General features: G+C 49.4%; 7 protein-coding genes across 7 annotated transcripts; 4 read left to right on the top strand and 3 right to left on the bottom strand.

Annotated features, from left to right (window-relative positions):
- Positions 1-362: 362 nt before the first annotated feature.
- Positions 363-5251, bottom strand: BO94DRAFT_574028 (uncharacterized protein; the record flags this gene model as incomplete). Its single annotated transcript, XM_025614999.1, has 8 exons — positions 4767-5251; positions 4465-4716; positions 4289-4405; positions 4146-4229; positions 3919-4089; positions 3279-3870; positions 936-3221; positions 363-888 (listed from the first exon to the last, which is right to left on the bottom strand). The coding sequence occupies exons 1-8, from the start codon at positions 5221-5223 to the stop codon at positions 363-365; spliced, it is 4485 nt and encodes a 1494-aa protein (XP_025469356.1). The 5' UTR covers positions 5224-5251.
- Positions 5252-6458: 1207 nt separating this feature from the next.
- Positions 6459-7858, top strand: BO94DRAFT_489502 (nitronate monooxygenase). The gene has a single exon (XM_025609090.1). The coding sequence runs from the start codon at positions 6570-6572 to the stop codon at positions 7644-7646; it is 1077 nt and encodes a 358-aa protein (XP_025469355.1). The 5' UTR covers positions 6459-6569; the 3' UTR covers positions 7647-7858.
- Positions 7859-8416: 558 nt separating this feature from the next.
- Positions 8417-10550, bottom strand: BO94DRAFT_623046 (uncharacterized protein; the record flags this gene model as incomplete). The annotated part of the gene is made up of 2 exons (XM_025617121.1): positions 8417-10204; positions 10546-10550. 2 exons carry the CDS (start codon positions 10548-10550, stop codon positions 8428-8430), a joined length of 1782 nt encoding a protein of 593 aa, XP_025469354.1. The 3' UTR covers positions 8417-8427.
- Positions 10551-11011: 461 nt separating this feature from the next.
- Positions 11012-11829, top strand: BO94DRAFT_544983 (uncharacterized protein; the record flags this gene model as incomplete). The annotated part of the gene is made up of 2 exons (XM_025613209.1): positions 11012-11229; positions 11397-11829. The coding sequence occupies 2 exons, from the start codon at positions 11012-11014 to the stop codon at positions 11827-11829; spliced, it is 651 nt and encodes a 216-aa protein (XP_025469353.1).
- A 551-nt stretch (positions 11830-12380) lies between these two features.
- Positions 12381-15999, top strand: BO94DRAFT_544982 (uncharacterized protein; the record flags this gene model as incomplete). Its single annotated transcript, XM_025613208.1, has 5 exons — positions 12381-12446; positions 12489-12626; positions 12651-12984; positions 13067-13953; positions 14026-15999. 5 exons carry the CDS (start codon positions 12381-12383, stop codon positions 15997-15999), a joined length of 3399 nt encoding a protein of 1132 aa, XP_025469352.1.
- A 2500-nt stretch (positions 16000-18499) lies between these two features.
- On the top strand, positions 18500-20779 carry BO94DRAFT_533749 (uncharacterized protein; the record flags this gene model as incomplete). Its single annotated transcript, XM_025611390.1, has 1 exon — positions 18500-20779. A coding segment is annotated over exon 1 (1733 nt), but the record flags the coding sequence as incomplete, so codon positions are not given.
- A 1029-nt stretch (positions 20780-21808) lies between these two features.
- Positions 21809-23740, bottom strand: BO94DRAFT_584231 (uncharacterized protein; the record flags this gene model as incomplete). Its single annotated transcript, XM_025615610.1, has 2 exons — positions 21809-23388; positions 23434-23740. 2 exons carry the CDS (start codon positions 23738-23740, stop codon positions 21809-21811), a joined length of 1887 nt encoding a protein of 628 aa, XP_025469350.1.
- Between the last annotated feature and the right edge of the window lie 329 nt (positions 23741-24069).

Genomic DNA, 24069 nt, shown 5'->3' with positions numbered 1-24069 from the left:
TTATAGGGGTTGCCTATCTCGAGTCCTTCCCCTACACAAACAAATACTGTGTTTAAGTGGGCGGCATTGGTTTTTCCAGTGGGGCTGTGCATGCTATCACTGGCAGATTCGATTGACACGTTGGCTACTAGGTTAAATGCAAACATGAATGATTTGTGAAATCAACCATAGTGAGATCCATAGCAATCCGTTGTACTGTACAAGTTCGATAAGTTGTTAAAATTGTCAGGGAAACGGAGTTGCGGAGTATTAAGACGAGAGAGGAAGCCTGATATGGTGTCTAGCCAGATGACACTAACAAAGAGGGTCGAATGATTGTATTGAATTGGAAAAAATCCAAAATAGTAACAATCTCCCGAGCTTCAAGATAAACTTGACTTAGAACGCAGAAGCGACAGCAAAGCATCCTTGTCCATGTATTCTGTTTGATTCCTCATGGCAGCTTGGATGTGTCTCTCGGTGATAGGAATGTCGGGATGATCCTCCAAGAATATATCGATTGTATTCAAAGTTGACCTTTCCACGATCAATTCGAATGCTGTCTCTGTGGTGGGTAACGGTATCCGGTGCTGCATACACAAGCGGATAAAATCGTCAAACCAGCCAGAAATGCCGGGAACGCTATAATCGCTCCAAAGGAAAAATTCTTCAAAACCCTCAGATGTGAGCCTCTCCAGCATTGTCTCCGAGACATCAATACTAAAATATTGAACAAGAGTCCCTGCTGCCCGAGCCAGAGCAGATGGGGAAATTTCAGGATCCTGCCATATTGCTTCCCAGACAGCACTAAGATTGAGTTCACGCGTTGTTTCAAAAGCAACTCGAGAAAATTCGATTGGTGGTTCTGAATGGCATATATCAAGAGATCCTCTGTGATTGGCACTGCCTCTGGTCCCAGGCGAGTCAGAAGCAAGTCTATGACTGAGTCTGGGTACCGTCCTATCAATGAAGCTTTGATCACCTCTTCTGTGCTCAAGACTTGGTTCTTCTGTCTGTCGAGAAGGATCCTCATTGCATCAACATCTCTTGCCGCGTTGACGAATATCTTCGGTGTCACTAGAAAATCTGGATTCCTGTTGTAAATGACCTGCAGAGTATAGCTGTTACCAGCGACTGTTTCCACCAGCCACTCGTCCACTTCCACAAGCCGCCGATCGAGAAGCATCTCCAACACCTTTCCTCCATTATACCGGTCAGTTGCTATCTTGTGAATCATTGTTTGAATTGGAAGACAATCACACCGTCGATCCAATAGCAGACCCATGGCGCTAGGGTGACGACATGCCGCTTCCAAAAGTTGATCACTCGCCGGAATCTCTGGCCATCTCTCCAAGATGAATGCGAGCATACAGTCCACTGTGGAAGTTTTATCCACATCTGCAACTGATACCAATACATCTTCTGAGACAGGAAGACTGTGACCTCGAAGATCAAACAGATACTCTATCAAGGCTTTCCCATGAACATAGTTATCAGCTACCGAGCGTAAAGTCTTCCCTGTGATGGGAAGTTCAGAGCCCCCGGCATTGTTCACGAGCAGCTCTAGCATTTCCCGATCCTGACATTTAGCAGCATTGGATAGTGTCTGCTCGGAGACCATGAAGCCTGCTTGCTGTCTGCACAGGAGTAGCTTCATCATGCCCAAGCTTCCGTATTCGTTATAGGCAATTTCCTGGATGACCTCCTCATCAATGATGGTGTCTTGCCCACACTCATCAAGCAACATGTTCATGATATCTGTGCCTTTTGAAGTGTTTTTTGCAGCGGCTAAGAGGACTCCTTTATTGATCTCGGTTCCAGGCTCTCGCCTGTTTAGAAGTAACCTCACTGTCTGTGGATCGTGTGTAAATCTGGCGGCTGTAATCAGGACACTCTGGGTGACTTGGATGTCCTGGCCACGCTCCTGCAAAAGCAGCTCCATGGCTTCTTTCTTTCCCTGTGCAAAAGCCCCAATACATCCTTCATCCAACATGATATCATTCACCCGCCTTTTCAGAACGGCCATCGCGGCATCAGTATGAGGTGCGGAAAGTAGCGCCTTCATCAATGATGGGGTAAGCTTTATATCCGCGTCACAAATTTTCAAAACTAAGTGCACGATCTCATTACCGCAGTAGCCATTCAACAACACATCTGTCAACAATTTCTCAGTTACCTTGACACCCATTTTCTCTTTCCGATCTAGGAGCACGTCTATTAGTATATGGGCCGATCTGATATTCCCTGCTGCACTTTCAAGTAATCTTTCATCCATGATCCTATGCGATGCTCTTGACTGACCATACAAAGCACCCTTGTCCCAAAGCAGGTCCAAAATGACTGCCAACTTTTCTCTGTCGGCCTCGGCAGTTTTAATCCATTCCAGCAGGTGTCTAGTCACACCGCGAGGTATCTCATCTATTCTATTCAACAACAACTCTAGAACTTCTAGGTGACCTCGTCGCGCGGCTGCAACCAATGCATTGTTCGATATGTCAAGTTGTGACCCCATAGGATTGGCGCCTTTTGCAAGCAATGCTTCGACTGGTTTCAATCCTTTTTCTGATGCAATATATAGAGGCGGTTCCAGCTCCTCAAATGTTTGATCCCACACGTAATCCCAATTGAAATCAACCAAGCGCACCCAGTTGAAATAAACATCGTGCTCGGTAAACAGGCGGTCAACCTTCCCATGGAAACCGGTACAATTGGCGTGTAGATCTCTTAAATCGGCCAGATGACGGTCCCAATATTTCGCAGCGTATATCAGTAGTGGCTTTTGCACGGCAGTGGTCTTTGTTAAGATCTCAGTAGTTTCAAGCAGACAGTCGATAGTTTTATTGGCTATGGCAGCATGAGCAAATAAGGCCGAGAACTGATACCATTGACCTTCGGGTTCGTTGCGGACTAGAAACTCTTTCACGGAGAAATGAGCAAGTATCACTGTATCATCGGAGAGATTCACAGTGACTAGGGAAGTATTGCAGGTTGTCATAACGTCTTCTGGAAAACGAAAAGACACAACAGCCGCAACAGTCTTCAAATCCAGCGGGACGGCAGAGAAACTGAGCCAGATCAATATTGTGCGAGCCGCCTCTCGATCATCTGGTGAGAGCCTTTCCAGCGTATCTTTATAGGTATCCTCGAGTGTGACCGGAATGGAATCAAGAGCTTTATAGAATGCAGCCTCAGTCTTTGACATTTCAAGCCGTTTGATCTGCAAATCAGCCCAGCGAAAGCGCCTGTTCAATCACGTGTGTTAATTATGCTGTACATGTTTATTGACGAATACTACATACCGTTCCGGAATATCAAGCAACTTCTCCAAGGTCAGCTTTTTGACCGACTCGTTCCATTCACACAATCTGCCATGGGCAACTTGATCCCGGACAAAAGTTTCCACATCTTCTCCCAATCTAGTCTCCAGGTTCACGAGTTGATATTGTTCCAGCCTTGCGCGTATATCAGGCTCTGGTCGACTCGTGGCGAGAATGTGGATTCTGGCTCGATGTTTCCCCAACAGTTCTTCGAGGAATTGCAAGAGCGACCCCCGCTCGTCATTTTTCGCGGGGCACTCATCCAGAGCATCAAGGATAAGGAAAAACTCGCTCTGAGAGGTTTCCAACACTATATCGAGTATTTCTGCAAGCTTTTGCTGCTGTGGCATACTGCCTCGATGGCGATGCTCTTCCCAGAGTTTGATCATAGATGCAGGAAGTGTTCGTGGGGTGAATTGTCGCAGTATAGACCTGATCATGTTGCACACTTTTTGTGTTTCGTCATTGCTGAATTGAAAGTACCAGTAGGCAAAACTCCTTGATGGATCAGACATGCAGAATTCCTGAATATCTTGAATAACTGTAGAACAGAGGACCGATTTTCCGCAACCAACTTTTGGAAAGGATTAGTTTTGATTTTGTGAAGATTAAAAGAACGCACCTGCTCCATAAAGCCAACAGATCTTTCCGGGCGTGGTCTTCCACTCTTTATACTCGGGCAAGTCAAGAAACCAATTCCCCGTGTCCGGTGCCCGGTGTTTTTCATTGTTATTTTGGGCATCTGAGTAGGATGCCATGGACAACCAGTCGAGGATCTCTCGGTCTTGCAAGCCTGTTGACATTAGTGTATGCCCTTTTCGAAAGGCTACCATCTAGCAAATCTCATACCTCTATTGTATGATTGGATATTCTTCAGCCTTTCCACCGCATCGTCAATTCCATCCAGCATATGTTCGGCTTGTTTGCTGTGATCTGTGAAAATAAGCAAGGACTCTTTCTTGTTGATCTTGACAAACGGAAGGTGGTATTACCTAGATCTGCCGTAAGATCTTTCCACTTTTGAACAGCCTGCTCTTTCTTTTCGACAGTTTCCTTGAGGTCCTTGAGCGGCTGTTGAACAAGGGCCGTGATGCTTTTTAGCACACGGGCTTTCAGGGCATCAGTTTCTATCATCATACAAAAAACCGCTGGACTTCAAATCACATACCAGTATCGCTTTCGTTTTGTGCCTTTTTCACCTCTGCCGCGTACTGAAGAACAGCCATGTAGACTTCAACCAGAACGTCTTCCAACCCCCGATCGCTTGCCACTTTTCTCTCTCGATAATGATTGTCAACGATCGCATAGTAGGAAAGAATGCGGGATAAATATTCAGCTGCCTCGAAAACATCGTCCCGACGTTCAATTTCGTTCTTGATAATTGTCAGACCAATAGAAACAACTGACCATGCACTTGATGCTGAGCCTGATTTAGCAGATATACCGGCTGGAACTCACTCAAGCACTCACCATGACCAGTCGGATCAAAAGCCACCAATGTCTTGATAAGATCCTGCGCCTGCAATGCATATAGAATGATATTCTTGGCCGAATCACGAAAGTTGATCTGGCCCCCATCGCGCTTGCGGATCTTGAGCCCCCCTTCTTTGTACTCGCGGTATTTCTTTTCAGTTATCTTGATCACATCTTCGATGGCGTTTGCGACAGGGGAAGCGGTTTTCAGACCCAGGGCCTCGCGACATTCTTCGTCTAATCGTTCCCCAGCCACTTCCCAGAGGTTTTCCCTCTGGGGGCTAACGGTTTCACGGAGGCTTTCGTTTTGGGGGTCATCGGCTCTGGCACCTCGCGTGGAACACACGTCACTATCGACCTTGTTTATGACGCGACTTTGTGTTCTTGGCGGGGGCTGTTCGTCATCTCGATCTGCCTTTGTACAGTTGAGTTTAGCACAGAACCTCAAAAACATCTTGGATGACCCTTTGGACCGTTCTTTCCCTCGTCCAGAGTTGAAAGGATTGGAAGAAACAAGGCTGGCCGTCAGCCTGATGATGGGACGTTTTACGTGTATCTATGTTGGCCTGGCATGCATATGCTAGCGGCAAATCTCACTGTCTCATTGGTTCATGCATGTGGTCCATATCAGTCCGCTCGGCAGGTTGCGAGTTCCGATTTCCCGAGCGAGTCCTGCCAATCTGCCATGTCTAGTGATGAATCAGATTATTCCGGTAGTACTAGATTTCATTATAGAGATTTTTTATATAGAACAGACTATGGTACCACCCTGCACTCCCGGGCCGCCTAGAAATTCGCAGCACGGGCATAGATCTCGGGAGTCGGAACACACATGTCCGCCATGTGCGGGGTTTGTCCGGCTGTGGCTATCTAATCATCCCTGATCTGCGGCCCCTTATTCGTCGCTACGCGTAACCAATCCGATGGGTCAGCCACGGCTCTAAGATTCTCTCAGCCCAACGAATCGATCGCTTTCGTATGTGATTCTCATATGGGAAGTATTTTCAGGAAACCCTCATTTAATAGGTCGATCACTACAAACCCGAACTAAATATAGATAACTATAATCGTAAATGTAGTACCTCTACGGCATTAATTTCTGATCTTTCGCGCGCCGTGCTCTGGTTCGCTGCTGTGCTGGCCGCCTTGCATCCTGCCGCCCCACTTCTCGTACCCCATCAATTGTCAAAATCAACTCCTCTCTCGTCCAGATCTACGGCCTTGGCGGCTTTTCAGCCTTTCGGTACTTCTGGTGCTAATATATTCTGCATAATAATTATCCAAACCAGTGTCTAAATCAGACGTGAAATGAAGGATTCTGTTATAGAGGAATGACATACAAAAATAACCGAATCGTTGAGTCAAGAGTTCGTAGAGACTCAACTCTGAAAGGGGTCCTCGACTAATCTACGATCTTCAAGGCTTCAGCATCTCAGGGTTACTCAAATGCAACCTAGTCAGGTAAACAAAGATACTCCCTCCCCCTAGCCAAACAAAAAGGCATAAAAACATACAACAGAAGGGATTCGCTGGTGGTCACCCACCCAACTACTAACCTCCCGGCGTGTGGCTTAAGTACGGCTGAGCGGACGGGAAGCCCTGTTCTCCACACCCTGTGGTCGTATGTACTATCCTCCACTCCACTTCGTGTCATATACCATGCAATTGTGTTATGTGATCCCGCGATACCCGCAATACCCGTTCCGACCTGACGTAACCCGCTTCCCCGCCCCCAGTATCCTACATCCTACCTACCCTTTTCCTCTTCTATCATTATTCCCCAAAGACCAACTTAGCAATATGTCTCGAGCCCTCCATCTCACATCAGCTCTATCACGCGCCTACCCATGGGTAACCGCCCCCTTCATCGTGAGCGCTCCCATGCGCGTCATGTCCGGCCCGGCTCTAGCAGTGGCTGTTTCCCGCGCCGGCGGCCTCGGCTTCCTCGGTCCCAATATCAAGACCCAGAATACGGCTGCTGATTTGGCAGAGGCAACGTCCCTAGTGGAAACGCTGCGTGCGTCTTCATCTGCTATCTTGCCGAGGACGGCATATCTTCCCATCGGAGTGGGGTTTCAGCTCTGGAGCGATGAGTTAGACACCGCTGTGGAAGCCGTTGAAAAGTTCAAACCATGTGCTGTTTGGCTTTTCGCTCCGGCTGGGGGTCAAAAGGATCTAGATACCTGGTCTCGTCGGATCCGTACTGTTTCACCGGGGACGCAGATCTGGGTTCAGATTGGGACTTTGGCTGAAGCGAGGGGTCTTCTTACTGGGACGGAGAAGCCAGATGCGGTGGTGGTGCAAGGTGCCGAGGCGGGGGGTCACGGACGGGCGAAAGATGGATTGGGTCTGATTGCTCTGCTCCCCGAAGTGGCCGATGTATTGGCGGGGAGTCAGATTCCTGTTTTCGCGGCGGGAGGGATTGCAGATGGACGGGGGGCTGCGGCGGGGTTGTGTCTTGGGGCGGAGGGAGTGGTAATGGGGACGAGGTTTCTGGCTGCGTCGGAAGCGAGGATTAGTCAGGGGTATCAGGGGGAGGTGGTGAGGGCGAGTGATGGGGCGGTTTCGACGACGAGGACACTCTTATATAATCATATGCGGGGGACGTTTGGGTGGCCGGAGGAGTATAGTCCTAGGACGATTGTTAATCGATCGTTTGTGGAGTATCAGGCGGGAAGGCCGTTTGAGGAGTTGAAGGGGCTTCATGATGAGGCGCTGAAGGCGGGGGATGAGGGTTGGGGACCGGAGGGACGGTTGGCGACGTATGCAGGGGCGGCGATTGGGTTGATTCATGAGGTGAAGGATGCTGGGATGATTGTTCGGGATGTTCGGGAGCAGGTGTTGGAGAGGTTTGGTGTTGGGGGGGAGAAGTTGTAGATTTGTGGTTTGTTGGTTTGATATTGTGGATGATTGAATAATACTGGTTAAGCTGTTATCTTCTTAGACTTGATTATTACATCGAATGTTGAAGGGATGTGGTGGAGAGTTCATCAATCGCCTCTAGGCATAGCTTTTGCGGGCGGATTCGACATGACTTTACACCATATCAGGCGCCCTCTCCCATCTAAGATCTAAGCCTACTCCTCAACCCTGTTTCCCTGACAGTTTCAAGAACTTGTCATTCTTGTTGAGAAACTGCTGTGCATCTTACCAGGGTTCATTTCACAAATTGTGTATATATGCATCTAATCTAGTAGCCAACGTGTCGATTGAATCTACCCGGATCAGGATGCACAGCCTAACCGGGAAACTCGTTCGAAGATATTATAATGCGGAGCGATTGGCTCATACTGCGTACACTGTTGTGGTCCCTCAGTATCAGATTGAGAGTTGTCCCAATTCTAAACTGGCTACTCTTCCAGACCATTCTCGCATCAACTTTCGTTGCAAGCAAGTCCAGATAAAAATCATTGTATCCTATTTCTGTCTCGAGATTCCCCGATGCGATTCTTGGTGTTGTAGAACATAAGAACATTTCACCCCACAGGCTTCGAAGCCAAGGGACTTGACTATACAGTACTATGAACTGCTTACACTAGAACTAGGAGAGACTATTTCACCACCTATACCTACAGATCTCTACTGTTTTCAGATCAGCTTACTTTAAGCTAGTTGGATTTGCTATAATGACTATAACTAATGCTATTGCCTTTATCTGTTAGACTAGACGATGTCGCTGTTGCTGACGTGTATCTTCGCCGCACGAGGTCTTCCTCGGTCGCTTTTTCATCAGTTGACGGTCCAGCACCGAACAATGGAAGTCAATGATCATAACGCGGCGTAGCTCATCGTTCCACAAAAGATTCTCCACTCGAAGGTCCTGATGTAATACTCCCAATGAGCGAATCTTCTTTACAGCTTTTGAGATAGAGCTAGAGATGTCAGGGCTTGTGGCTTCGGTTTTGCTGATCGGCTTGCCTGCCCACGCCATAAGTAGCATATGTTCAATCTCTCCCGCTCTATCCAAGAAGTAGATCTTATCCATGTCGATTGCCCCGAGAAACACCGGAACCACCAAGCCCTGCACTTGCGAAAGAATATGATAGATGTCTGCTTCGCGTGACACCTCGTTCCAGAGATAAGTAGTAATTCCTTTACCAACAACAGTATAACCATATGCTGCACAGGTGATTTTGAACGGCGCCCCGGACGCTCCACAGCGTCCCATGGGGGTACAGTCATCGATATCGTCATCCAGCTGCCGTTTAATCAGTTGAACCAATGTCTCAGCCTTGATGAGGTGTCGACTGCCGCTTTCCCCCTTACGGTGGAGTGTTACATTCGGGCAGTGCTCGTCCAGTAAGCCCCCTTGCTTCAGACTGAGTAAGCACTTTTGAGTACAAAATTGCGCCTGATGATGTTGATTTTGATAGCTCGGGGCATGCCCGGTGTCTGCATGGCGTGCCGATTCTTGCACGGATGAGGATGACGTAGACGCCGGCGGAATATATTGTGCATCTGGGGGGATCTTTCGCAATTCTGCAACTGGGATTTGTGAATGCTCGTAATCAAAACTCGTTGTCCATATCGGAAGCAGCAGTCTCGCATTATTTCGCCAATCCTGGTCACGCGTTGTGGAACGAGAGCTCATGAGACAGAGGCACAGCACACGGGCAATACTTGTTACCGGCAGCTGAAAGCTATGATCATCCTCGGGGTTCACTTCCATGTTAGGTTCGCAGAGGTGGTAGTATAAAGTAGTCGGGTCATCATAAGGGACTCGCAGCAGAACCAGCGCCAATCCATTTGTCAAATAGGAGTATTCGAGCCCTTGCTGGATCATGACATGGAACTCTTGGACTAATGCCGACCCCGTTAGCCGGGCCGCATTGTATCTCAATTTCTCCTCTTCTTGCGTAGGGACAAAATCGGGCGCCACCACCTCTTCCCAGAAGTCCATCGGTCGCAATCCAGAGCGAATATTTTCGACACTTAGCTTATGAGGTGGTTTGTACTCCACCGTTGTAAGGATGGAGTCTGAATCACCCCGGCGTATGCAAAATTGATCCGGTCTTGAAGGCCGCGAGGGCGACCCTTCTGGCGATTGGCTAACTTGAGGAGGTTCAAGAGAGTTTGCGTGATTGTCAAAAGTGACTCCATCACTCAAGTGGAACTCGTCTCGGGCGTCGGGTTTCTTGCAGAGCGCTGCGATGATGTCACGAACATGAATTTCCACACCAAAATGTTCATAGCCCTCCAAATCTTTTTCACTGCTTAAATGTCTCGCGAGTGCCTGCCCGAAACCCTTCAGCGTGATGCGTGGAAGGAATAGCTGCTCGGCGTCCTGCCCTGGTGGTTCCAAATAATGGCAAACCGAGCGGTAGATTTCTTGCTGCTGGCTTTCACAGTCTGCCCACGGGAGGAGTCGTAGCGGACAACGTTTCCCCTTGGGTGCTGGGATATTTCCTCGAGTTGAGCGAGACGGATCTTCGACTCTCAAAGGTCGCGAGATCAGGTTGTGGCAATGTTAGATTAGTTCCCCAAGGGTCGTTGGTCGTGTTTGTTCCTGTAATTGCCTTCGCTCTTCCTCGGACCTTAAAAAGAGCTCTTTGTATCTGGGGAGTTGTTGGTTGCCATGAGCACTAGAGTGTGGGACGAGGAATCGTGTTCCACACGCATGTCACATCCAGGTTGAATAAGTGGGGATGGATGGAATGGAAGGTGCACGAAAGGGAGGGGCGTGTCAGCTGATCGCAGCGGTCGGTCAAAGTAATCTTCCGTTAAAACCTCAAGCCCGGCATGACATGTGATGTCGTCGACTTGTTGTAAAAAAAACGTCATGGCTGTCTTCCTTGTCTCCATGCCAGCTTTGCGATACTCTTCAGAGCGGTAGTATTTTTCTGCTGCTTAATTTATACCAACTGGTAGTTAATATCGTGTGACCAATAAGAACCCTGTTTTCTGCTGGCTGAATCGCCAAGCCCGCTTCCTGTTGACAGAAAGGACCAATGAATGATACTGATGCCCCGCGGTACCCCACAGTACCCGCTCCCTTGCTTCTGTATCCTAGTATATGAGGGAAAGACAGAAAACTTCAACGGGAAGCAGGTCGGGGAATCAGATACCATATAAGAGAAAGTTTAATAACCGATTATGTTCCGGCTGCTTGTCCGAAACATTGTACTATAAGGATATAATCTGACAGGAAACAAGTAGTCATAGAAAAAAGAATTGCTAGAAAAAGAAAAAAAAAAAAAAAAAAAAAGATACTAGAAGTAATAGACATCATCAAAGTCAAGATAATGACTCTGATTAACAGAAAAAAGGAGTATTATAAGTGTTTTGATCAAAGGAACAGCAACAGATTAGCGGTTATTATCACTTTTGCATACCTACAAGGATTTCAGGACAAGGACGAAAGAGGCCTCGAGGGAAAGGTGATTGAAGAAAACAACAACAAAAACATGGAGTACGCTGGTAAGAGAGAAAGAAGTTCCGGCCAGCATGGCCGGCACAAAAGGTGAGCAGGCTTGAGAGATGAGATGAGAAATGATTCTCGTGAGATCAAGTATGCTGACCCCAGGCATGGCCGGCGCCCTGACATGGCAGAGTTTCGGAAATTCATGGAATCCCTGTTTAGGAAGTATATGATCACGGAAGACGGGATAAAAATTACTTACCTGACAGAATATTGCGACACCACGGTGGCGACTTGGATCGGCGGTCTGGAGGAGTGAGAGTGAATCTTCCGGAAAGGCGGCCGGAAGAAAATCAGTGGCAGTATGAATTATGGGACGGACATTCACACATCCCAAAGGGAGCCTTCACCACGTCCAGGCGAAAATGCGACCGAATTACGCTGGAAGAACAATACCGAGTCAACACTCTGTTTGAGCGGAAGGAAGATAAAATGCAAATTATACATGTAGCCAAATCTTCCGAAGAAGGACCCGGAGGAGAAACAGAATGGAAAAAGAAGGCTATTACGGAATCCCTAATGTGGGGAACCAAGGGAAACCAATCATATCTGTCAATATATACTTATGTCTGTGATGCCGAAGGAAGATACTATTCTGGAAAAATCAAAGGTGCTGAAAATCCTAGACTGGCCGAACTGTAACTCGGTTACGGAAGCCAAAGCATTTCTGCGGGTTGTTGTATATTAAAAACGGAATCCCTCCCGGAGGAAACAAGCAACGACAGACAAGAAGAAAAATATTCCGCCCTATCTGGCCGGAACATACCCAACTCAGAAGACGACCCCAGACATTGGATGCCACCAGACATGCCCTTCGTGGTTGTGGTCTCTGCACATTCGGAACACTAGCCAGTGGAGTAGTGACACGAGCGTCCAGCTAGGGCTGGGTTTAAGATAGGGGGGAAGGAAGGCAGGGAACGGAAAGAACACCGAACTTTGAAGCAGAACTGAATATACGAAGTAAGGCGGGAGTGAGACCGAAGTGAAAGGAATGTGGTTCCAAACCGAGTAAACCGAACCAACACGACAAACCAATTCCTACGGGAACGAGTAACACGTCAAATACCAGAGACAACACCAACACGGTTGAAACCCCTACACTCAAACCTCACGTGCAATCACCCATAACCACCTTCCATCTCCTGTGACAATCTCTCTTTCCTACAATCAACCATCCGCCGAACTTCGGGAAAATGACGCCGGCAACAAAGAGTAAAGGCCGGAAGGCCTCAGAAGACTGTGGACGGAAAGACAAGCAGGTAAAGAGACCTAAAAAAACGAGCAATACAAACCTCGAACAGAACTCAACCGAGGAGGAGCCAGACTATACATTCTCGGACATTAAGGAGGCAATAATCGGGGAGGAGAACCTGACAATACAGGTGCAAGCCCGCCAGCAAATTGAGCCTAGCATCGAACGAACGAAGAAGTTTAGGGAGGTTTGTTAAGCAGCAACAACCAAGGGAGAGCTGGCTGCTGCAACGATCAATTACATGCAAGATATACGATATTTTGACATGGTCGCGACAAGTCAATGCGCGGTAGCCGTTAGAGAAATCGAAAGAAGGCCAGCAGTAATCAAGGAATTCGACAACGAGACAAAGCAAGTGTGGGATCATCTAAAAAAAAGATCGAAAGAGTTTTACGATACGACAGCAATAGCTGCGCGCAACTGGATCAAAATTGAAAAACGGCTCGGCAAAGAAAAGACGGACAGATTGAGGACCATATCGTGCAAGTCCACGTTTTCTAAAGATGTTTTAAGCCTAATAAGCCAGACCAGTGCGAGTGCTGATAGTATTTTGAAACGGATAAACCGAGTCGTCTACGAACGATGCTCGGGGCCGAAAAAAACAGGGGATCAACAGGGATCCCATAGCAAGGCCTTTTGACATCACTAAAGCGGCCAAGATCAAAAACGTCCCAGCTGCGCTGACAAAGGGAGAATTGGAATCTATCAACGCAAAATTGGACAGAAATGGCTTCATCGTCCCGAAGGACTTCGTTGAAGAAATTCCGACCAAATCGAAGAAGAACGTCCCGTTGTTCAAAGAATTGGACCTCCGATTCGTTCCCAACCCTGAAGAAGCCGTCCTGAACCGGGAAGAACTACGAGAGACCCTCTCGAGAATTAAAGATCGAAAGAAGTCGAGCACAACCCCCCTGAAACCCAGGACCAGGAGCACAGGGAAAGAAAGAAGCCCAGCTTCGCCTGCAGACCGGTGCATTTGCAAAGACACCCTGGAAAGGGACTTATACAAAGTGCTGACGCTCTCGAGAAGGAAGATGACAGCCAGCATTCTGAACACCTTTCTAGAATCATGTCAAGGCATCTATGAAGGGAAACCAGCTCTCTGTCGCAAGCACCTAGAAGTGATCCTGGCTGCGGCTCTAATCAGAACGGATGAAGATGAATCAGAATTATTGGATCAATTCCACGCTTTGGTCAACTGTGGAAAAGACTACCACAACCTTAGGCGGGAACAGGGATCCTGGTTTTGGTTCCAAGGGGCAAAGGCACCTGAACCGCAGGAAGTCGAGGACCAACGGCCCATTTTTCGATACAAAATCACAAACCCAGGGTTCGATAACGGCCTGGTCACGGTGGAAAGGATCGTGGAACTTTTGGGCATGCGGCCGGAAGATAGGGAGAGCTGCATGAAGATAAGAGAGAAGGGGTTTGCAGTGATCCGCGGACTCTTGTCCCACCTGATGGAGGGAACTGAGGGCAACACCGTTTTGCAAACAGCAGACACGGAAGCCAAGGTCTTTAGACATCACGGGAACCAGGAACAAACCGAGACGACGATTGGAAACATGCAATTTAGTCTTATATAGCAACTCCTCCGGCAAGACCTGAAAGTTTATCTCGTGGCCTTACTGCTCAGAAGTACAAATGAGTACAGGTTGTTCGCATACCCAGAGCCGGCGCGACAATATACGCTTGACGCGGGGAAAGCTTCAGTAGAACTGGACAGTCACCCTGGAGAAGTCAGAGCAGGTGGCAGAGACCCGGAAGCCTTCCGACTCTGGGTTGTCGCTAAAACGGATACGAATCGCCGATGGAAAGCGGGTGACGAGCTGTTTGCGGAAGAGCGTAAAGGGTTTTACAAGACACTTAGGGAAAAGATATCTTCGAAAGGACCTAGCGTGCAGCTGAGCATTGATGAGGCCAAAGCACTAATAGAATGGGGATCGTTCGAACAAAACTTATCTCCTCTGACCCCGAACGCGGGAGATATTGTGGTAGTGCACAGCCTTTGTCCGCAGGTCCATGAAGTAAGACTGTCAGAAAGTCTTGAAATCCCTTTGTGTTTCTTTGCTACTGATGCTGAAAGAGAATGTCTGGAAGGGCGTTGGGGAGGAACGCTGGAGGAGTTGCAGAAGCCCAACAGGGAAAGGACAAGCCTAACCAGATGGTCTAACGGCCATCCGTTAGAGTACAGGATCAGCGAGACCTGGGGGGCGTCCTTGCTCCTCCTGCCGGCGACAAAGATCGGGCTAGCAATAATGGGGGAATTGGACTGGGAAGACACATCCGTTTCCCGCGAGCTAGGGGTTCTTTTTGAAAGTCCTATCGAAGAGGCCCGAGAATGGATGAGGGGTCGAGAGCTGGAAGCCAGCAGTGCTTTCCGGAAAACGTGGGCGGACTTTGAAGCAGTAGAACGTCGCTGCTTCGGCGAGGTATCCGCATTTGAGATGTTTGCCAAAGGAATCACTAGGCAGGAACTAGAAGAGGAGGCCAAGGAAGTGGTCTTCGTAATGAGTACACCAAAGAGGATTACCAAGAAAAGCTCAAGGTCGCCCGAGAAGACAAGTTCCGGCCGTCTGGCCGAAACAAAAGAGGAACTGCGTCAGTTGGGAGGTGTCTCGATGACACTGATCGTCAGGGCACATGTTATGGAGGGAAGGGACCCAGAGGATTCCCTATCAATTATTGACGAGGCACCTAGGGAGGAAAGCTTGGAGGAGACGGCGCGAGGAATCCTGGAGTGGGGAAACGAGTTGAAGCGCAGCCTCAGGGAGAATCCTGCTGCGTTTCTGGAAGCTTTTCTGGGATCCTCTTCCCCAGACCGCGGGATGGCTGCTCTCCTATTCTCCATAGCAGTGAAAGGCCCCTCTGATGATGATATAGAAGGATTCTTCCTCCTGAACAAGGCGAAAATTATGAGAGAAATATACGGGGAGGGTTGGTCGCTGAACGAGCTGATGGCGCATACAACCTCCGCCAACGGGATGATTTATTATACAGGACCTATTCGGTGGGAATTGTACGGCCGATTCTCAGCGCAGCCTCTGAGCAAAGGAGACGAGGAGGGGAGAAAGTCGAATGAACAATGGAAGGGGATGATCCAAACCGACAACCCGAAGATAAAGTCCATTCTGGATGGGATGTGTGCCGAGATGGACTTTTCAGAGTTGATATGTCGGAAAGACGTGCGCAGGAATGTGGCGGTGCTCCTAACTGAATATGGTCCTCCCAAGGGTCGGCCTTACACTGGCTGGGGAGTTTCGTCAAGAGATATCTCGACAGGGAAGAGTTGCAGAGCCTGGAAGGGTTCGACAAGCACTTCTCGCTCAGCGGGGAATCTTTCGGCCAGGGAGAACGGAGCCTTGGGGACGGCGGACAAGGTGGCAGACAAGGTGGCGAACTGCAAAGAGAAGGACAAGGGAACGGGAAGGGAAGATCGGGCGACAGAGACGGGGAGCAGGATGAACAGGGCGCGGAGGAAGGAGACGGGGCTGATGGTAACTAAGCTGGAGGGGATAAGAATGACCTTGAATGATCAATGGGGTATCGTATCGCTTTAAGATAGGGGGAAAGGATGCAATGGGGATGCAGATCTGGATTTAGATTAAGATTTTAATCAAGATAGGAGATCTGTTTAATAGGATTAAGGAACTGGACACAATAATAGTATAAGATACTAAGACAAGTGGATATAGATAGGTGAAAGACAGAATAGATCTGATTATTCTACTTCCAGAAGTAACTTATATATTAATGAAAAAGTCAGATTCAGATAGCCAGACGAGCATAGTTCTAGGTTTGTTATTCATTATTATTTATAGAGTATTAGATAGAATGGCTGTTGAAAGAGTTAGAAATGCTTCATATAAAAACTACTAAAGATAAAAAATAAAGGTTGAAGACTGGAAATATAGTTGATACCATATATAAAGATAGAGGTTGAATTATTTCATAAAATAAAGGCTATTGGAAAGATTGACCGGGATGTTTGAGAACAGGTATCAAGAACATCTGGTATAAAGGGAGAGAAAAACCTGTAGATCAAGTGATTAGCTAGGTTGATATTGTGGGTTACTTGAATGGTGCTGATTGAGATGTTCTCTCCTTAGACTGACTATTTTATCCTATATTGACGGAGGTGATGGGAAGTACACCGGTCGCTCTAGTCATGGCCAGAGAAGTCTTTTTTGATGTGACATTAAGGCAATCAACTGGAGCGAAAATGTCCTTGATGCCGACGAACAGCTGATAAACACAGGAGTAGGTGGGAAGGGACGATACTCGGAAGAAGGTTCCTATAGTAGTATGACTTTGGGAGGGTAGAGATTGACAATAAGATATTTCCGGGCCCCAAATGAGTCACTACCTGTTCTATGGTGTTATGACGATAAGGGAGATACCAAATGTTACTATTTCTAGCTGGTCGGAAACACCAAGTGAATATGGCAAGGCACTACTGTAGTTGGGTAGCTGTCAGCCCCTATGACCATCCCATCTCTTCATCCCACCGTATTGTTCTGGCTCCTCCCCGTATCATCGCACTATACTATTGTTTGTTGTGTTGTGTTGTCTTTCTCGTCGACGAGCAGCCGTGCGAACATGATCTTCAGTACAGAGGGTCCGATCGCATTCCCCGCACCAGTGAGGGGTCGCAGGTTGCTCGCAGGAACATCGGGGACCTCGCTGCCCAATGGTCACCGAACTCGTTCGGGGCTCGGGGATTTCTGACTAGAGGACGTGGACCATGTCCTGCATCTTGCCTTGGAGCTACGTCAACAGCCTTGTCTCGTCCATTGGAAGTTCGGTTGTTAAGTACAAGGGATAAACAACTTCTGGTATGTCGTGGTAGATAAGGTAAATTAACGGTGGGGCAATTTGACAGATAGGGTTCAGCCTCACTCTGTACGCGCGGATATTGAGTATAATTAGGGTTGCGGAAGGACCTGACACGGATGGACAAGCACAGGGCTACAATGATCGACTCCCAGTGAGGTGGGGACCAAGGTTCCGGTGACATCTGTCCGACATGGCTTACGGAGCAGATAATCCCGACATGTACTACTATGTGGATAGGTGGAGGTTGGGGGGGGGGGGGCGGCTTCCTCTTGGGGAAAGGAGCTGCGGTCGCGTCGGTGACAAGGACTGCCCCACCCTTCTTTCTCCTTTGCTCTCACCCAACCTCTTGATCTCTTCCACACTGACTGGTGTCAAAATTTATGGCAATTGCCCATCACTACAGTATTCTCCGGCACGACTCCACCCATGTGACATTTGTACCGTCGCTGAGTCGCTGGATGACGAAACCGAACCGATGGAGACAGCTGTGCTCCAACGCGAGTCAGTAGGCATCAAGCATGTGTCCGTTAGTACTCGCCAGACTGCCCGTGGCCCAGGCGCGAGCGCATGTGACCTGTCACATTTCACCTCAAGTCCCCGGCACGAACCGCCAAGTTGAGTCAACACCAGTACAAGTTTATCCAAGTGAGAGATGGGCATACTGGGTGTGATCAAGTAAGTTGCAATGCTGCCAATGACTCAGGCAGATGATGGATTGTTGCGGCTAACGGATGCTCATCTTGGTACAGGATAGCTTTCAACTGCCGCGCCCCAGAACACCAGGTGGGAAAAAAACCAGGTGGGGTGGATCCACCCCGTCGTGGGTTGAGACTTGAGACAGCTCGTCGGACAATTCGAGAGACTCCCGCAGGCTCTCCTGCCACGCCCACCTATGACGGACCGCCAGGACTGCATGCTGACTGTCAGGCCTGCGGGAAGGCTCGCCGGGCCGTCCCCGGGGCAGTATGATTGGATGTGGACGGCCAGGCTGGGTTCGGGCTTTTTGTTTTTTTGGTCGGGAATCAATCATGTTGCGTCGGGGTTCTCTCGTCCAATAAGAGCCTTCGCTGCCACCTGGAGGTTACCTTCGTTGCCTCATGGTCGTCAGGCAAGTCCAGCGAGCAATGCATACAGAGACGAGGGGTAGCAGCTAAGGATGCCCCCAGGCTTTGCATCCAGGACAGTATGTCCAGCCTGACTTGATGGACTCCAGATTGTTTATAACGGATCCTTTTTCCGCTCACTGTCGAGCTTGAATCAGAACCAGCAGGTTTATGATTCCTCGCTTTTAGCACAACCTTCTCATTCAATTTCATTATGTTCTTCTTAAGCGTGATTGCCCTCCTTGTGACCGTCACAGTCGCCGACGCCTATTCTACATTCGACACGACCTGTACCTTTCCTTCCTCGGATATCAATTTCGTTTCGGCTCCAAATTCTTGCGGCACCCTGCAGATCCTCTGGTCGTCCCTATTTACGCTATTAGCCTGTACCTGGACGGTACTATACCTCAATGTGCCGCAGTATCATCGAAAACCACGCCTATCAAAGGCTCGAAATACGTGGGGGGCTATCGCGTTTGCTGTGGTATATGTGTGGTGGCTGATACAAAAGTATTGGAAGGCTGCAGAATGGTTTGCCATAACCCTTCTGGCGCCGGAATTTACCATGGCCAAATATTGGGACGACTTGGCCATCGCCAAATCACTCATGGATCTATCAGCAGAGGGAGAACGTCTAAAAGGAAAACGCAACTCGCCGGAGACTCAACCAAATGACAAGAAGCCAGACCCGAATAAGGCGATCAGAACCCACGAAATCTTGTCAGAGCTCCACTGGAGCCTGGACCATATTGCGTTTGCTAATATGGGAGGATTCGCTCTTGAGTATACCCCAGAGCCAGACACTGCGCCCAACATTGACTCCCCGGGTGCAACCAGTGGGGAATCTGGCAGCTCATCGACAGGCAATCCACTGGGCTCCATAGTGAAAAGCTGTCTGTCTGCATTCAAGGACATTCTTTCATGGTTGAAACCTAAAGAAGTCTCATGGGACTATCTACCGAGCAAGTATGACCGCGATCACAAACTGTGGTATCTCAACGCCGACGACATAATCAAGCTTTGCGACTTGAAGGGAGTAGGGGCAAAGAAAGATCGCGGCGAGCAACACGACGAGAAAGACGAAGAGAAGAAAGGCGAAGAACGGAAAGACGAGCAAACCACCCAGCAGAGAAATCTGGAAACAATTATGCACAAGCTCCAGATAGAACCAGCTGAGATTGCCGATCGCTCCAAGTCGGACATCCTCATGCGCGTGATTGCCGTCGGTCAGATCATATGGGTCATAATCCAGGTGATCGCGCGGGCGGTGCGCCATCTGGCAGTCACCCAGCTGGAGGTTGCTGTCGTCGCATTTGCCCTCTGTGCGATTATGATGTACTGGCTCAATCGACATAAGCCCAAGGGCGTGAGCCTTCCCGTTCTCATTCCATGCGATTCTCCCGATCCCGATATAAAGGAAATTTTGAAGAAGGAACTGTCTGAGACCTCGCCAACTCCTCAACAAAACCCTCCCCAAATCCCTAGAAGAGATGGCCTACCGTGGTCGGCTCGCTTCCGCAGGATATTCCTACAGTTTTTCGGCCAGGATGGACGAATCCGAAGCAAACCAATCCGAAATGGGTTTACAATTAGTGACGCGGATGCTGGGCGCTCGGACTTCAGATCTCAATTTGCCGATGTATCTCTGATTGTCGGCGGGGTGGTCTTTGGCGGAGTTCATCTCGTCGCATGGAGGTTTGCATTTCCAACCCACATCGAGCAGATCCTCTGGTGGGCCGCCGCGGCGTGGTGCGCCTTCTTTTTTCCATTTGTGGCCGTGCAGTTCTTCTACGTTGATACAATCCATCGCCGGTTGTTTGCCCCAGTCCTCAGGATCCTGTTCAGAGTTCTAGATAAGCTCGGCCTCGAAGATCTTCCTCTGGCTTTTGTTCCAAAAACCTTGAGGGAGAAAAAGGAACTGGAGTTGAGGCCAAGATATTTCAGAAAGAAGAACCCACCAAGAGACGCAGAAACGGGAACTCCGGAAGGTAGTGACGCAGCAGATTCTAAACGCGTGGAGGCGGGAGTACAGAATTTAGTGCCAGAGTCCTCGAAACATGACATCTCAGCAGCAAGCCCAGAAACGGCAAACCAGGCAAGTAGTCAGGATACAAAGAAAGACTGGAAGGGTGAGATCGACTTGTTGATCGAATGGTTCTTCTTCTGCTGGACCATGTTCCTACTCGCTGTCTACGTTGTCGCAAGACTCTTCATCATCGTCGAAATGTTCAGAGCGTTGGCTTATCTGCCCCCGGATGCATATTATGGCACATGGGGATCCAATCTTCCAGGATTTGATTAGCAGGATCTCCTATTTCCTCTGTTTCTCTTTATTTAATCTTTTCTTCTTTCCCCTTATTTTTATTAATCTATCTTTATTTTTTTCGTGTTTATGTGAGGGGGCGGGGGGGGCGGTTTCCCTCCAAAGTTGCAAATCTGCAAGCGTTCAAGTAATCTCATGAACGGTGTTAGATGTTGTTGGGAACCCCGATGGGCTCCCACGCCGGTAGGCAACGTAGGGTCACGTGACGCTCCTCCCTACACCGCTAGTTAGTCCATATAGATGGCCTACGAGGCCCCTAGCTAGATCATCATCCATCTCATTCTACACGGTTGAATCGCCTTAGTAGCCACTCCAACAGATGTTTACCAGTCTTTCTTATTATCTACTTAGAGCTGGATGAAGATTTTTCTCAATAATAGCATTTTCTCCATCTACTACATTTCAAAGCCTATTCTATTTCCCTCTCCAATCCGACCACCATCCCACCCCTCCCTAATACCCTAATCCTAACCCACAAACCAATTACCCATATCCTATTCCTTCCCACCACACCCAGAAGAGAAATCCTACAATCGGTGACCATCATATAAATCAAGAAGAAGAAGAAGAAGTAGAAGAAGAAGTAACGACGGGCTCTCACTCCCAAATAGCATCCTTTCATATCCTATCTTATTCTATTTTATCTCCGTATACTCTTTACCTTGATAAAGGTATAATTAAACTTTACGTGGGAAGAGATACCTATTTGAAGAATATAAACTATGGGCGGGGTGGATAGTTGATAAGGTTAAAAGGCTGCTGCTTCGTCATGAGAATGTAATAAATTGGAGGGAAGAGAAGAGAAGAGATTATTTCCACCAACGGGGGTGGGATTGGTTTGTTTGCGATGGGGGATAAATATCATAGATCTCTACGTCTTATTCTGCTTCTTAGTAGTAGTAGTAGTAGTATTTTTATCATACAACGACAAAATAATATTTCAGGATATTATTACTTTACTATGACTGAACGATATCGGCGTATTTACGGAGTACAATTAAAAGATTTGAAACCTGAGCTGTTCACGTGTAAAGAGATATTATGACTATCGACGATATCTACCCCTACGAATCAACATCTTGATGACCGCTTATACTTTCCATGGGTTCAGAAGTAGCAGTATCCCTCGGGCAAATCATCACCGTCGCCGCCGGGGTTGGCAGCCTGCTTTCCACCCCAGGTAGGGAAGGCCTTAGCACCAGGGGTCTGGGCCTGGACTTGAGTCTGAAGAGTCGTAGGATGGATGCCTCCGGTGACCGAGTTGGGAGCCTTGGGGGTGAAAAGGGCGGAGGTGGCCTGGGGGGCAACGCCGACTACGCTGGTTTGAGCAGCGGCCGAGGAGACAATGGTCTCAGCGGAGGAGAAAGAGATGGCGGCAGCCGATGAGATGGAAACAGCTTCAGCTGAATGGGTGGTCTTGACAGATTGGGCGGAAGCGCTGGCGGACACGCTGGCGGCAACGTGAGTCACAGCGGCAGCGGAGGTGGCCACGGCAACAGAGGCAGAGCTGCTGGTCTTGGTGGTAGTAGTAGTGGTGTTGGAGCTACCGTTAGGGCTCATGCAAGCAAAGCTCATCTTCTTGGTGTATTCGGAGCTGTCGTCGCCGTAGACAGCCTGGGAGAGATCCCATTCCATGCTGACGTAGGGCCAGCAGATGCGACCATCCGACATGGTAACCATGTCACCCGAGACGTAGATGTCGGTGCTCTTGAAGGCGTCGCCGACCTTGTTGCCCTCGGCGTCGACCTGCTGGAAGTAGGTGCCGGCGAATTCACCGCGGCAGCCCATGGCGAGGTAGTCGCAGATCGGGTCGGAGATCTCTTCCCAGGTGATCAGGGCGGAGCTGTTGCCGAAGGTGGCGACGTGGGCGTTGGAGCAGTCGTTGGATCCCGAGGTCACCCAAGTGATTTGGCTGTCGCCATCCTCGGCGCCGACAGTCGAGGTGGCCTGGGCACCGACCTTGGTGTACTTGTCGCTGAACAGGGCGAGGGCGACGTTGCGGGGGTTGGTGCGGTTGCTGACGTGGGTGTAGCCGTCACCCATCCAGGTGTTCTCGGTCACGTCGATGGCGCCACGGGACACCCAGGCAAAGATGTAGCGGGCGCTGTCGGCGAAACGGGCCAGGCCGCTGTAACTGCCGGACATGCCGCCCATGGGTTCACCCGAGGCACCGTTGGTGGTGTTCTCGTTGGAGATCTTGACGCCATCGTTGGTCATGCCCTGGGTCTTGGTGTTCAGCCAGATGGCACCCTGATCCTCGGCACAGATACTGGCGTAGGGAGGCTCGTCGGCGGCCTCAAAGGCAATACCGGTGTTGTGACTGCAGCCCCAGGAGCTGGAGGCGCCAGCGATGGTGACGAGGGTACCGTTGTCGGCAACATATTCGATGCTGTCTCCGTAGTGGCCGGAAGCATCACCGGAGTAGTCGGTAACGACGAAGTAGGCACCATAGAGACCGGCACTCTCGGAGTAGACCAGGTCACCGTTCATGTCAGGGGCAGCGGAAAGACCGTCGGAGGCGTGCACGTCCGGACCACCCAGCCAGGTCTTCCAGGTCTGCTCGCCGTTGGTGTAGCGGTGGAGGACGGGGACGGGGGTGTCACTCGGGGGAGCATTGGTGGTGCCGGAGGGCATGGCCTCGTTGGTCAACAGAGCGAAACCATCGTTATGGGCGATGAGACCACCAGCTGGGTTGTGTTAGTAGGGTTGGAGATGGTGGACAGGTTACGTACCTTCTTGACCACCGCTGACGGTCACAGTGGTGCCCGTGGCCTCAAAGGTGGTAGGGTCGAGCTGCTCGACGTGGACGTCAGTCCCGCTGGAGTCCAGGTAGGCGAGATAAGCGGTCGATCCATCAGGGGAGACAGCAAAGGGGGTACGACGGTGGTGAGGATAGCCAGTCCAGTAGGCAGCCTTGACGGGATTAAAGGAGCTGCCGAGTGCCAGCACGTCAACGTGGGTTTTGAGATTGGACTCGGTAAGAGCAGCAGAGGCGCCCAGCGCCGCAGAAAGGAAAGAAAGAGCGAAAGACCCACGCATGATGGGGTAGTTGGTCAGCTGTCAGTAAAGAATGTGTAGGCTGCTGTTCTGGTCATGGTGGGTGAGGAGGACGGATATATAGACGGACCCCTGGGAGGGGCATAGAATATGAGCAGGAGTATGAGCAGTGGCAGGCGCAGATGAAAGTGAGACCCTGATGGGGCGTGGCCCCTGGCTAATGGAACCGGGGTTTCATCTTGAGCGATGGGAGGGTCTCGATTCTTCACCGCCCGCCACGGAGAAAAAGGGTCTGCTATAGGGCTATATGACAGCTGCTAAGCTGCTATACTCCCGCTGCACCACGCCACAGATCTGAAGAAATCTAACTG

Source organism: Aspergillus sclerotioniger (genome assembly GCF_003184525.1).
Source record: "Aspergillus sclerotioniger CBS 115572 chromosome Unknown BO94scaffold_9, whole genome shotgun sequence".
Classification (NCBI taxonomy): domain Eukaryota; kingdom Fungi; phylum Ascomycota; class Eurotiomycetes; order Eurotiales; family Aspergillaceae; genus Aspergillus; species Aspergillus sclerotioniger.
Note: the sequence above shows the minus strand (reverse complement) of the source record. Positions and strands in the feature narration are given on the sequence as shown.